At 34.5% G+C, this 13655-nt stretch overlaps 2 protein-coding genes across 4 annotated transcripts in view; both read left to right on the top strand.

The window, feature by feature from the left end:
- The first annotated feature begins 574 nt into the window (after positions 1 to 574).
- On the top strand, positions 575 to 10195 carry LOC107586950 (ethanolamine-phosphate cytidylyltransferase-like). Its single transcript, XM_016274514.1, has 13 exons — positions 575 to 840; positions 2182 to 2270; positions 2359 to 2520; positions 3903 to 3969; positions 4071 to 4155; positions 4247 to 4288; positions 4601 to 4739; positions 4869 to 4951; positions 5469 to 5546; positions 7755 to 7820; positions 8804 to 8869; positions 8954 to 9042; positions 9138 to 10195. Exons 1-13 carry the CDS (start codon positions 722 to 724, stop codon positions 9250 to 9252), a joined length of 1200 nt encoding a protein of 399 aa, XP_016130000.1. The 5' UTR covers positions 575 to 721; the 3' UTR covers positions 9253 to 10195.
- Positions 10196 to 13075: 2880 nt separating this feature from the next.
- LOC107586948 (guanine nucleotide-binding protein G(o) subunit alpha-like) overlaps positions 13076 to 13655 on the top strand; it is a 36778-nt gene continuing 36198 nt past the window's right edge. For all 3 annotated transcript variants that reach the window (XM_016274513.1, XM_016274512.1, XM_016274511.1), the window contains exon 1: positions 13076 to 13649. In XM_016274513.1, coding sequence (XP_016129999.1) covers positions 13520 to 13649 — 130 coding nt within the window. In that variant the 5' untranslated portion in view covers positions 13076 to 13519. The remainder of the gene's footprint in view (positions 13650 to 13655) is intronic.

Genomic DNA, 13655 nt, shown 5'->3' with positions numbered 1-13655 from the left:
GAAGAAAATATATATTATTACTGAAGTAAATTAACTAGGCCTATATAATATTTTTTTCTTTGCAATTGATAGGAAACATTTGAAATGAAAGAAAGATTAACTAAATATTCAATAAAATATAATATTGCTGAAATAAATTACCACAACTTCAATATATACGGTGCAATTTAAATTCTGTACTGAAATTCTATTACATTTTAATAATAGTTATATTTCTGAAAAGAGCAGGATTTATTTTTTTGCAACAACAAACAATTTATTTTTGTTTTTACTTTATTAATTTACTTTTGCTTATTTTTGTTTATTATACCATGACACGTTATTTTCTAATATTTTCAAAAATATGTGTATTTGTTCATTAGAAAAAAAGGCAATCGGAGATATTTCTTTAAGGAATATGAACAAGACGATAAAAAGAGAAAAAAATCATTTTCATGTCAAAATAGCAAACACTCAAACATTTACTAAAACTACTCCTTTTTTCTTTCATGGGAGTTTATCATATCTTTGCACTTGTTGCAAGGAAATCCCGCGACACTCGCACGGCGTCACTTCCTAAGGAGGCGGAGCATCGTGAGGACGCGTTCTGTTGCGTGTTGCGTCATCAACGTTGCGCACGTTCTCTAGAGGACGTAGAGCCGCTGCCGGTGTCATTCATATCAACACGGAGTGTTCCAGCCGTTTATAGCGTCTGTTCGGAGACTTTACACGCGTTCAAAACATGATCAGGAACGGAAGCCATGCGGTGGAGGAGGAGGAGGAGGACCAGGGAGAGCCGAGCTCCTCCAGCCTCAGCCCGGGGAAGAGGAAGCGGGTGATCCGGGTGTGGTGTGACGGCTGGTGAGTGCACAAATTGTCATATGTGCTCAAAGTGTGCAACTGTTACAGCAAATAAAAGCAGCAAGAATGTTATAATGTTAGAATTCAACAAAAGAAGTAGTATAGTTACACTGGGATGGTTTTGCCATGGTATTTTTATATTTACCATGGTACTTTATAATTACCAACAGAAAGTACCATGTTTGTCGTCCTATGACAGTCTTGGAAGAACCTCGGGATACAAAAGTTATTTTATCTGCACCATGGTATGATTATAGCGTCACATCGTATTACTGTGGTAATTTGAAATAGATCATGGTACTAAAATTAATACTATGCTATGATATTTAACGGCTGCCTTATTCACTGTTTTTACATTGTATTTGAAAAAAAAAAAAAACATGGTAGTACCGCAGTACATGTGCAAAAACATAGTAGTACCACAGTATAGTGAAGTCAGACTGCTATACTATGGTACTTTGATAGGTTCCATGGAATTGAATGATTATTATATTTTAGTATTTATATGGTACGGCATGGCATTTTAAAGAATACCATTATGCATGCTCCAAATCATGGTATTATCATAGTTTACATCTGTCAAAAAAATCTAGTACCCAATACCATGGTACTTTTTGTTAGTGTATTAAAAAGGTTTGACATTTGATATTTCATCATTAGAAAGTGTGTCTTTTTCAGCAATTACATTAAAACATCAAATTAATATTAGATGAAAACTCTTAAGAATACTAAAACTACAGCTGAAATAAAAATTGATTAAAACTTTATAGAAACATTTTTAAAAGTGACAAAAGCTCAATTACTAAAATTAAAAATATAATAAATGCTAATTTAAATGAATTAATGTTATAATAGTATACAAATAAATACCAACGTACTGCAGTGCAGGTTCAAAGGTTTTGGGGTCATGTGATTTCTGAGAACTATTAGGCTATAGGATGGAATTCTATAACTCATATAACCTGTTTCTCATACCTACACTAATAGTTCACAAGGATATATTCCTCCATTTCATTTAACCTCAGCCTTCAATTATGAGTGATGGATTAACTGCAGTTATAAATAACACGTAGTGTGAAGTGTGGTGCCCAGCAAAGGATCATGGGAAATGGAATTGAAGATTATATCCCCATGTAATCCCATCGACCCGGCTAATGATATTTCTAGGGGAATGGGCTCGTGGTGGTTAGATAACCCACCCGTCTCTAGTTACAGCTGTGTGTACAGCCTTTTATTTAACTGTTATAAAAGCAGTTATTCATTACATCACCTGTGCGGTTTCTTTAAACGGACGTCATGTTTTCTTGACCCTGTATCTAAAGTCCACATGTGTCTCCACAGCTATGACATGGTGCACTACGGTCACTCGAACCAATTACGACAGGCCAAAGCGATGGGAGATTATCTCGTAGTAGGAGTTCATACAGACGGTATGCTTCACAATTTCAGACCTTCACATAAAGACACTGTAATATATAAACTGAAAAAATGATCATATATCTTTTCTTTCACGTTCAGAGGAAATAGCCAAGCACAAGGGGCCACCGGTCTTCACGCAGGCCGAGCGTTATAAAATGATACGGGCCACTAAGTGGGTGGATGAGATCGTTGAGGGGGCACCGTATGTTACTACGCTGGAGACGCTGGACAAGTACAACTGTGATTTCTGCATGCACGGAGGTGAGGGGATCCTTTAGACACTTTTAGACATCCATATGAATCATTTTAATATCTTTAAAGATGCTGTGTCTTGCAGTTTTGTGGAATATTATTTATTTATTTTATTTATTTTCATCCCAAATGGTCAGAATTTCGTTTTTCATAACCATTTTCATCCTGATTCTTAGAATTGAACAGCCTGTGTTTGTTACAGTTCCCTTTCTTACTGTTCCTTTTCACTCATAAAATGCAAAAAAAAATGTGAATTTCGAATATTCGTCGAATTTAAAATAAAAATCCACATTCGAATGCGGATTTTTATTTTAAATTCGACAAATATTCAAAATTCCAATTATTATTATTTTTTTAGCTGTGCGTTAAGGAGGCAGCCTTATCATTGGCGCATGAGTTGCGATGACGATGTAAATGTCGTTGCATTATAATGTTTTTCTTAGCCTGTCCAGTTGAAGCCACTAGATGAGGTGCTGCTGCGTTGTTCATTAAAAATATTGTGGAAAAAGAGAACATAAATGCGGAGAAGATCTTGTTTACATCAAAACTGAAACCAAGCCGTTCACACAGAACACATATTTCATGCATTTTCTAGAGTGTTGCACTCACATCTCGCACAAAAGAGCCGCATGTTTAGAAAGCCATGTAAAATTAAAGCAAGTTTAACTTTGAAAAAAACATATATTGAGACTTTATGGCGGGTTTTTCCCCCATCCCACTGCAATGTTTTTAAATGAAAAATGTACTCTGTGTGATTGGCTTTCGGCCCTTTGTATTAAACTATGCATACATACATGATGCTGTTATCTAACTTAATTAATTATAATTGGTTTATAAACATTATGCACTTTTTTTCACAGATAGTCATTCTTATGCTTTGAATAAACGTGCATTAGTAATATTTTGCTCGACGCGCCCTCTTGTGGCATCAGAAGAGAAGCCAAAAGCTATTCTTCACCATATCTAAAATTATGCATTTTAAATTAGAATATAATTCAAATTTTGATAATATTTAAGTACAAAATTTGAATTTTGTTCATTAGCACATTAGTTTATATGTCAGGTCAGCTTTAGTTACTGAATAGGCATTATGTGTTAAATATAATATTAACATGACATTAACACGTTAGTACAAAATTAACATATGCGGCCTTATGCCAATGTGCTAATGATTGTGATGTCATATTCATGACTATTTAGAACAAATTATAACAATTATTTAAATGTTTTAGTCATAGTTATCTTCCTAGTTATCACCCTTCCTTGGTGTGTCGGCATAGTAATTTGTACATTGAAGGAATAACCTGGTTTAGATTATATGCTTCTTTAAAAATAGTTAAAATTGTACCAAAATTTAATTGAATCTGTAATAATATCATATCTTTTGCTAGATGACATCACATTGACCGTGGACGGGAAAGATACATACGACGAAGTGAAGAGAATGGGCCGATACAGGTGAAGTCCAATGGGCCTCAGACATACACCTGCGGCACCCCACTGAATTTTGACCCAAGGGTGTGTGTAACAGTTGCCGTGTGTGTTTTTTTCATCAACAGGGAATGTAAACGCACACAGGGAGTGTCTACGACAGACCTAGTGGGTCGTATGCTCCTGTTAACGAAATCGCATCACAGTAACGTTGTGAGTAGACTTTATTGTTAATTGTGTGTAGATATGTGTTATGTAAAGACTTTCTGTCAGTCCCTGATTCATATTATCCTCTCTCTCACAGGATAACACAGCCTACCAGCTCCACACAGATAACTTTGGGAAGGTGAGTTGATCCGCTTATGTGCAGATTAATATTTTGTATGATATATTGTAATCTGCTGTCATATACAAGTTTGACCATTATACTTTTTTGCCCCACTGTATATATAGTTTTGCTTGGTAATGTCACATATTAAAGTCATTTAATCGGTTGGGAATGCCATTTTATGTTGCTGTGAATTCCAGTTGGGGAACATACTGTACATAACTTGAATTTTATATGTGGTGTATGAGGAAAAAAACGAATACATCTTGTTCATTTGAATATTCTGGCATTTGCAAATGCAAAAATTTCTCATGTATCTGTTCTCCTCAGGATCCTAAAGGGCACAGCCCTTGGACTGGTGTCTCTCAGTTCCTGCAGACGTCTCAGAAGATCATCCAGTTCGCCTCAGGAAAAGAACCGCAGCCGGGAGACACAATTATTTATGTGGCCGGAGCTTTCGACCTCTTCCGTATCCTTTTAGAAACACGCCACTCCACACTTTGCTTCTGAAGACATCCAGAAAGCTAGGAAAAATCATGAAAATTTCAGTTTAAAGTTTTTGTGCTTTTGTTTTGGCCTTGACTATATGACCGTATAGACATCGGTCACGTGGATTTCCTCGAGACTGTTCACAAACAAGCAGAGAAACCTTACGTCATTGTCGGACTGCACTTTGACCAGGTGTGTTTCATAAAAACAAATGCTTTACGAGATTTTACAGACCTCTCCTCCCTCATGGTGATTGTCGAAAGGGCAACATTTGCTATAACAAGCTGTTTTTAATTCTTGTGATGAACTTTGATCAGACAGAAAACCTCACGTGAACCAGAAAAAAGGAAGTTCAAAGTCACAACCTCGGCATGACGACATGCAAACCTGTTTTACACAGTTTTTGAACTTCTTTGCCTCAGGGGAAACATGTGTTTAAGTTCCCTAAAATGAAAAATACCTTACACATTACAGGTATGGTTACTACAGTGAAACAGTGGTACGTTGTATTACTACTACAAGACATAAGTGACAAAATTAGAATTGTGAATAGTTTTAAAATGGCTAAATTTTAGACCATTTGTTAGTGACATACCATAAACCTTTGGTAAGTGCATCTTAGTCAGTATTAGTGACTAGTGTGTGATTTTAATGTTTAGTAAATGTTATTGTTATGTTTATGAATTGTATTTGTTTTATTGTTTCGTAGGAAGTGAACCGCTACAAAGGAAAGAACTACCCCATCATGAATATTCATGAGAGAACTTTGAGTGTGCTGGCTTGCAGAGTAAGTGCATAACTTACGCCTCAAGTCATTTTTTCTGTTTCGCGTAAATGTGCACGAACCTTACTGCTGCCTTTTATAATTTATGGGTAGTTAATTACCATCTCCTCCAATCTTTTCTTAGCATTTTGCATAAATTACTGCCTCCTCCAGTCATTTCTTTGGATTGTGCGTAATTTACTGTCTCCTTCAATCCCGTTTTATTATGTTGCACAGTTCAAGTTGTTTTTGTATTCCTGACACTCTTGTTTAAGAACAATGAGCCATTGTATTCAGAGACAGGGAGTTATATAGTACAAAAAAGAGAGTATGGGGGGAAGAAACTGGGCAGAAACATCTCATGGTCAAGAGAACAGACATCACAAGCAGTGATAAAAGTTCATTTGTACTGCATACTTATGAGATGCCTATTAAAAATCTCACGCCTTGAGCTAATCCAAACCATATTCAAGTTTACAAACCCTCTCATTCATCCTCAGCACACAAACTCTCATGGATCAGGCACATATCAGCATACCTAAAGCATGACGTTGCATCCAGACAGAACCCACATTGAGTTGCCGATATCAGAAACATGCAGTGAAACTCCAGATCTCCCTCATACTGTAATATCAGTGCAAACCACACGTGCATTCCTTTCTGAAAACTGTTGAATGATGGGAGGTTTCATTTGGCTTTAAGATTTAGAACTTTGGCTGATTTGGACAGTTTTAGAATGTTTGAACCAAGAACTTTGAACTTAGGGATCTATAGATTTGTAGAGCTTGAGGAACATGGTGAACTTAGAACTGGAGAACATAAAACGTTTAGAACTTAGAGAACATAGAACCTGGAGGACTTGCAGAACAAACTAAAAAGGGAGAACTTTGAATTTGTAGAACCCTGAGAACTTAAAACTAAACTAAAAAGGAAATTAAAAGATAGAGATTGTAGAACCTTGACAATGTAGAACTTTATAACGTAATGTAGAACTTAAAGAAATTAGATCTACAAAAATCTGAAGAATGTAAAACTTAAGGAACTTATAACTATAGGACTGGAGAACTTTGTGAGCTTGGAGAAGTCTGAAAACTTGAAAAGTAAAAAATTTAAAGTTAGAGAATGTAGAACCTAGGCAATGTAGAGTTTAGCGAATGAGAATTTACAAATTAAGGAAACTAGAATTGCAAAAAAATTTGGAATATAAAACCTAGGGAACTTAAAGCTATAGAACTGGGGAAATGTGTGAGCTAGGAGAACTCTGAAAACTTAATGTAAAGAAATAAAAGTTAAAGAACGTAGAACATAGATAGTGGAGAACTTTAGAACTTAGAACTGAAAATGTACACTGTCTGAAATTAGAACTTGGAGAACTGGAGAACTTAATGAGGCTAAAGAACTTGGAATCTAAAGGTTGAAGAACTTAGAACCTAAAAATTATAACACTTTAGAACTTGAAGAATCTACTGTAGAACTTTGAGTTTAGTTTATAATCAGTCTTCCATTTAGGCCTTGGATAACGGTCTTGTGATTACTATAAGTTTGATTGCAACATATAATAATTGCTGTTAATAGTGTTCATCGTCTGTTTGATTACGTCTTTAATTGATTTTTCCTTACATTTCTGCCATACAGTGGGGAAAAAAAGTATTTAGTCAGCCACCAATTGTGCAAGTTCTCCCACTTAAAAAGATGTGAGAGGCCTGTAATTTTCATCAGAGTGTGACTGTTTGAGGTTGTGGACAGATGTCTTTTATACTGATATCGAGTTCAAACAGATGCCATTAATACAGGTAACAAGTGGAGGACAGAGGAGCCTCTTAAAGAAGAAGTTACAGGTCTGTGAGAGCCAGAAATCTTGCTTGTTTGTAGGTGACCAAATACTTATTTTACCGAGGAATTTACCAATTAATTCTTTAAAAATCCTACAATGTGATTTTCTGGATTTTTTTTCTCATTTTGTCTCTCATAGTTGAGGTATACCTATGATGAAAATTACAGGCCTCTCTCATCTTTTTAAGTGGGAGAACTTGCACAATTGGTGGCTGACTAAATACTTTTTTGCCCCACTGTATGTATATTTACTGACATAGTCACCACTGATAAGCTACTACTAAATATATTGTAGAAACGTATATTGTACAGCTGCTTGCAACAATTTGTATCGTAAGAGGCGCTATACAAATAAACATGAATTGAACTGAATTGAAATTGTGATTCTTTTTTCTTCAGTATGTCTCAGAGGTTGTGATCGGGGCTCCGTACGCAGTAGGAAAAGATCTTCTGGATCACTTTAAGGTACACTACTAAACCGTTTCACATTGTTCATTCATTGTAGAGAATAAAAATCTAGTTTTGGTATAGCCCGCTTCCTGACACAATAACACAATAAGAGGCTTTGAGTGTGAAGAGAATGTGGTTTGTGTGATTCACACACTACATTATCCACACACCGTGTGTGTTTGTGCGTGTGCGTGTGTGTGTGTTGTGTACAGCTCTGGGACAGCAGCCAGACTCAAAGGCTTTAGTGACTGAACACTATTTCAGCAATTCTGTGTTGTCCTACTTCGGGAACAATCTAGAGATTTACTGCTTGCCTCTTTAACCACAAACCCTCCGACTGTTACAGAGAGTTCAACCGTGCATTATAGTTTAACTAAAAAGAGTGCTTGGGACATTTTCTCTGTCCTGATGGGAAAAATACAAAGGACGCACAATATATTGGTGACATTATCAATATATTGGACACTTATTTTTGTTTTTGTAAATATAAATGTTGGCTTATTGCTTTATATATATATATATATATATATATACATATTTTTTTTTTTTAAATATATATATTGAGAAATAGTTTCACTTTATTAAATTATATATATGGTATATATGGACATGTGGCACTGAAAAAAGAATGAAAAAAATAATCTGCTATTGTCTGCTTAATTAAAAAATAATAAGTAGAGCTTAAATAGAGATTATAAATGCTTATCTTTTTTTTACCTTTTTTTTAAAGTTTTTAATTTGGCAGATAAGCTTCTTTTTTCAGTTCAGTTACTTTTTTTACATTATTTTTTCAGTGGCGAATTTCCAAAGCACTACACTTGTATCCATATTTTCTGTTGTACATTGAAATATTTTGATACATAATTTTAATTATAATTTGTACATTTTAGATTTTAGTTTGAGCACTGTTCTTGTTCACACAGTGTTGATATTATAATATCTAATTAACTTTAAACGGAAAAAATAAAACCTGATTCATGTTCATTTTCTGGTTGTAGGTAGATCTGGTTTGTCATGGGAAAACTGAAGTGTTTCCCGACACAGACAGGACAGACCCTTACGCCGTAAGTAAAGTCTCCTAATATTCATCTCTCAATGATCTTCTCTTCCATAAAAACCCATTTTTTACCCATTGTCTCTCTTTGCAGGAGCCGAAGAAGAGAGGCATTTTCCGTATCCTGGACAGCAGCAGCAATCTGACCACCGACTACATCATGCAGAGAATCATTGAGAACAGGTTTGTGGGACAATACGAGCAAAACGTGAAAACATGGCTCACGTGAAATGTAACGAACGTATGCAAATGAGCCGTGTCTCTCTTTGTCCCGGTAGGTTGCAGTTTGAGGCCAGGAACCAGAAGAAGGAAGCTAAAGAGATGGCCGTGATTGAGGCTTTGAAGCATAAAGAGGATTCGCTGAAGACCGAGGCGGCTCTAACGAATAATTAACAGAAACAGCCAAAACCGAAAAAATCAAGGACTTCGTCGTAGAACCGAAATGACCCCCAGACTGTTATATAAACACCCCGAACGAACAAAATGCCTGAGCTGAGGCTGCTTTTAAGTGTACGTGGAGGAACACAGACTTGTTTTTTTTTTATATCGTACGACTCTTGTTTGACGAAAAAAGCACTTTGTTGTGCGTGGAGAGGTTTTATGATGCCTATTAAATGGGTTGGAAGACATTCTCTCTGGATGGGAGGAACACTGAAAAACATTCAGCAACTACTTTTGTATTGTGTATGAAGGTTATGGGAGGATTGTGTCATTTCAGGGGTTTTTTAATTGGCGATCCATCCGCACATATTTGTAGTTGAGCAGAGAAGCGCTTTGTGAAGAAACACTTGATGTTGACTACAATAGCATGCAAACTAGCTATATGCATGTTAGCTTATTCAGATTTTATGTTGGGATTTCTTTTTTCTTTTTTTTTTTTTTCAATTTTGTGTTTTATATTCTGTGTCATGGAAATATATCCAGGTCACATTTTACCCCCAAAAGCAAAAGAGAAAAAAAAAAAATCATAAAGAAATGTTCTTGTTTTATGACTATTAAGGCGTTTTATTTGCATTGTGATATTATTTTTATTATTTAATTTCCATCTGTATTCTCATTACCATAATGTATCTGGACATTTATCTTCTTATTTTGTTTACAGTTCTCATTATTTTCAGTACTGATTCTTATTAGATTCTCTTTATAGTAATTTTTTAATAGATATGTATAAATTAAGGATGTACTACCATGATATATAAATACTTTACAACTTAATATATGTTATTATTATTGTTCTTTTTTCCATTTTGGTAGTGAGATTTTCACAAATGGGCTTATGGAAAAATAAAAAATGTGTCAAGATAGTATCACAATGCCAAAAAAAGTGAAAAGAAAAATGAGGAAGCTAAAGAGATGGCCGTGATTGAGGCTTTGAAGCATAAAGAGATAGTATAAGATAGTATCACAAGATAGTATCACAATGCCAAAAAAAGTGAAAAGAAAAATTATTTAAATCATATATATATATATATATATATAGTTTTCTAATTTTGTGGTGAAATGTCATCCTGGCCATTTTAACAGGTTTAACCCTGGCATATTTTATTCTAGTGGTGCTGTTGTGGTTTTACCTTTCTTATCATCACTGGATGTTTGATATGCGTGTTGTGAAATAAAAAAGTCTCTGAAGTTTTGTCAACTATTGTTTCATAAACTGTCCACAGTCACATATCTGACATTTTAATCTGTTTTACCACTTTTATTTTCACTTTCTTACCTTTGTTTGTTGTGACATGATCAAAGTCACAGCCAAATACTCTTTGACCTCAGGTGATTGATGTCACGCTTTTATTTGTTTTAATATGTAACAAATAATCTTTACAAACACCAGTCTCTAAACTAAGTTGATTGTTAAAAGTCAAACTTGCTTTGATCTCATATGTGCTTTTATCTTGTTTTATGCGGTTTGTTGTCTGTTTTTGTTTTTAATGAATGTCAAAGCACCTTGCAAGTGCGGCATGTTTTTAGTGTGTAACATTTCCTGCACATTTAGGGTGAATTGCTGTGAAAAAAACACTGTTTAGTGCAGAAATGTTGAGTGACCAATTCTGAATGTGGTGTTAATGTCTTCAGACAATCTATAATTTATCATCCCATGCATCATAAACCATAAATCATCGAAACACGTCCATTAATTGCAAATTAAATTGCAATAAAAAGTATGAAAACAGCTTGTTCTGACTATTGTTTGACCATTATTGCATTAAGCGCATAAAAATCTAATTATTGAATCTAATTTAGTCAATGTGAAGATTATATAAACTTCATAAGAGAAACTTTCATGAAAAATTCATAATATTCTGTTTTCCTTCTCTGCTAATGATTATTTACGGATACGTGTTTGTGCTGTTAAACACAATATAAAGTACCTGGTTTATTTTACTTCAATAAAACAAAGCTAAAACCATACCATGAAAAACACAATTGTTTCTTGGAAAAATATTAACTGAACTAAAATAAAAGACATATAAAAACAAAAACGACTAAAACGTACTAATACACATATGACATTTTTTATAATGGGTTTATGTGAAGATTGTTTTAAGTTCACTTAAATTAGAAGTTATTTTTTATAAAGTCTATTCAATGTTAAAATTGATACCTCTCAGTCCCAATTATACTGTAATGTTGAATGGCTATAGTCGATGGTTAAATATGGGGGGGATTTTATAGAGACATCAGTAGTATTGCTATCATTGATACTGGCCTTCAGTCATAAAAAAAGTACTGTCTTTATGTTGTTTGAACATTAATTTGAAGATTGAATGTGAAATTATTGCAATCAGTGTTGGGGGTAATTCATTACAAGTAACGCGAATTACGTAATCAGATTACTTTTTTCAAGTAACTAGTAAAGTAACGCATTACTTTTTAATTTACAAGAGAATATCTGAGTTACTTTTTCAAATAAGTAACGCAAGTTACTTTTTTTTTTCCAATTTATTGATCGACAGCTCTCCTGTCCCCATGTTGAGAGAAATCGGATGTTACTGTAGTTCTAAAAAAAAAATTAATATGCATTAATCTCACTCACAAAAAAAAACACAGATTCAGTATTCCTCAAAATGAATAAAAATAATGCAACTCAGAATATGACGCAAACCTGCAATAATTAAATGTTAAACAACTTTATGTATTTAGTCCCATTCTATTTACCAATGTCTTTGCTTCTGACCTTCGATGATCCAGTTCAACCATACTAAGCACAAATGACTCTAGACAAACATTTGTGTCTTCTTTTATTGCTGAAGTGTGTTGAAATGTCTTCTTCTGCATTCTACTGTACGGTCGTAAATGTACTTTCCCTTCAGCCTGAGGCTTATTCATTTCACTTTTGGTGTGAAAAGACTTTTATATTTGCCAAAAATAGAAAATTTTTTATTTTAAAAACAAACAAGCAAGCCCTGTCCAGATTTAAAAAGTAACGCAAAAGTAACGTAACGCATATTACTTTCCATAAAAAGTAACCAAGTAACGTAATTAGTTACTTTTTTATGGAGTAACGCAATATTGTAATGCATTACTTTTCAAAGTAACTTTCCCCAACTCTGATTGCAATATAAAAGTATATTTAAAAACTTTAATGTTAGGTGGTCTTAAGCGCAATTAATTTCAGAAAAACATGTGATTAATTAGTTCAATTTTTAAATCAATGGACAGCACATATATGATATATATATCAGTGATAGTATAAAGTATCAATGATACTGTAAATTGACATTTAAATACAAACATTTTAAACTAAATTTTAAGGCAGGTTTGCATCTGTGTGGTCACTGATTGTACAAAGAAAATGTTTATGGTTATTAATAAAAATTAATAGTGTTTTATTGTTCATTTAAGCTGATACTTGATAAGTATTTTTTGACTGATTCCATGTTTTAGTCTGTTAGATCAAGATTTAATTAGATCAATTTTTAAATGATACTAAACTTACTATGCCATAATATTTTATTTAAATTTATTTAGATTTAATTTATTGATTTCATATTTTATTGTTTTGTTTACATTGTATTTTATGGTGTTTGTTGTTGTTTGGTTGTAATTACTTTGAACGTTTTTACTTTATTCCGTTTTTCAGATTTTATATAAAATCTTTAGTTAATTAATTAATTTATTGCTTTATTTAATTTAATTGAATAGTATAATGAGTTACACGGACTGGACTTGAACAAAACCCATCTCAGGTGACAAAGTTCCACAAACGTTACGTCACTTCCTTCCTAAAGAAAGAGGACACCCCCAAAAGAGACGCTCTGTGGGCGACATACACCATTTAGTTTGCGCGTAATGAACAGGTAGAGCTGAGTTGTGGATTAGGAGTGTTTGCGTGAGATCTCAATGGACACAATGATCCCGAACCAGCACGAGTGCTGAGCCTGAAATTAACCGGGAACAGGCGAATTTGAAACTTTTTTCTCTTTCCTCCTGTACGATCGGGACCATCCCAGCCTCTCTCTCTCAGATTTGGAATCGGATCTTTCCAAAAACACACGCGCAATTGACTTTGGTGTCATTTTACGCGTTAGCCGGAGAGACTTTGGATAAGAGCGCGGGGGGGGATCTCGCTGGGATGTTTTTACGCGACTTTGAACGTTCCTCTTCGGTTCCATCCGTGATGTTGGGATTTCTGCTGGATCTTTAGCTATGAGCTCTGGATATGGGTCTGTGTCTGGGCTCAGAGGTGACAGAGGAGGGAAAGAAGGCGAAGATCCACAGCTCGCAGATAGACAGAGATCTGTACGAGTACGCCAAGAGAGAGATGAACGTGGTGAAGATCCTCATGCTGGGTAAGA

This window comes from Sinocyclocheilus grahami, unplaced genomic scaffold (assembly GCF_001515645.1).
Source record: "Sinocyclocheilus grahami isolate Dianchi unplaced genomic scaffold, SAMN03320097.WGS_v1.1 scaffold87.1, whole genome shotgun sequence".
NCBI classification, from domain to species: domain Eukaryota; kingdom Metazoa; phylum Chordata; class Actinopteri; order Cypriniformes; family Cyprinidae; genus Sinocyclocheilus; species Sinocyclocheilus grahami.
The sequence above is the reverse complement of the archived record's forward strand: the minus strand, read 5'-3'. Positions and strand labels throughout refer to the sequence as shown.

Excerpts from the sequence above, each read along its gene's own strand:
- LOC107586950 (XM_016274514.1), top strand. The coding sequence starts at position 722 with ATGATCAGGAACGGAAGCCATGCGGTGGAGGAGGAGGAGGAGGACCAG. Across the intron at positions 2,271-2,358 it reads AGTAGGAGTTCATACAGACG|AGGAAATAGCCAAGCACAAG; the intron begins GTATGCTTCACA and ends TTTCACGTTCAG. Across the intron at positions 2,521-3,902 it reads TGATTTCTGCATGCACGGAG|ATGACATCACATTGACCGTG; the intron begins GTGAGGGGATCC and ends ATCTTTTGCTAG.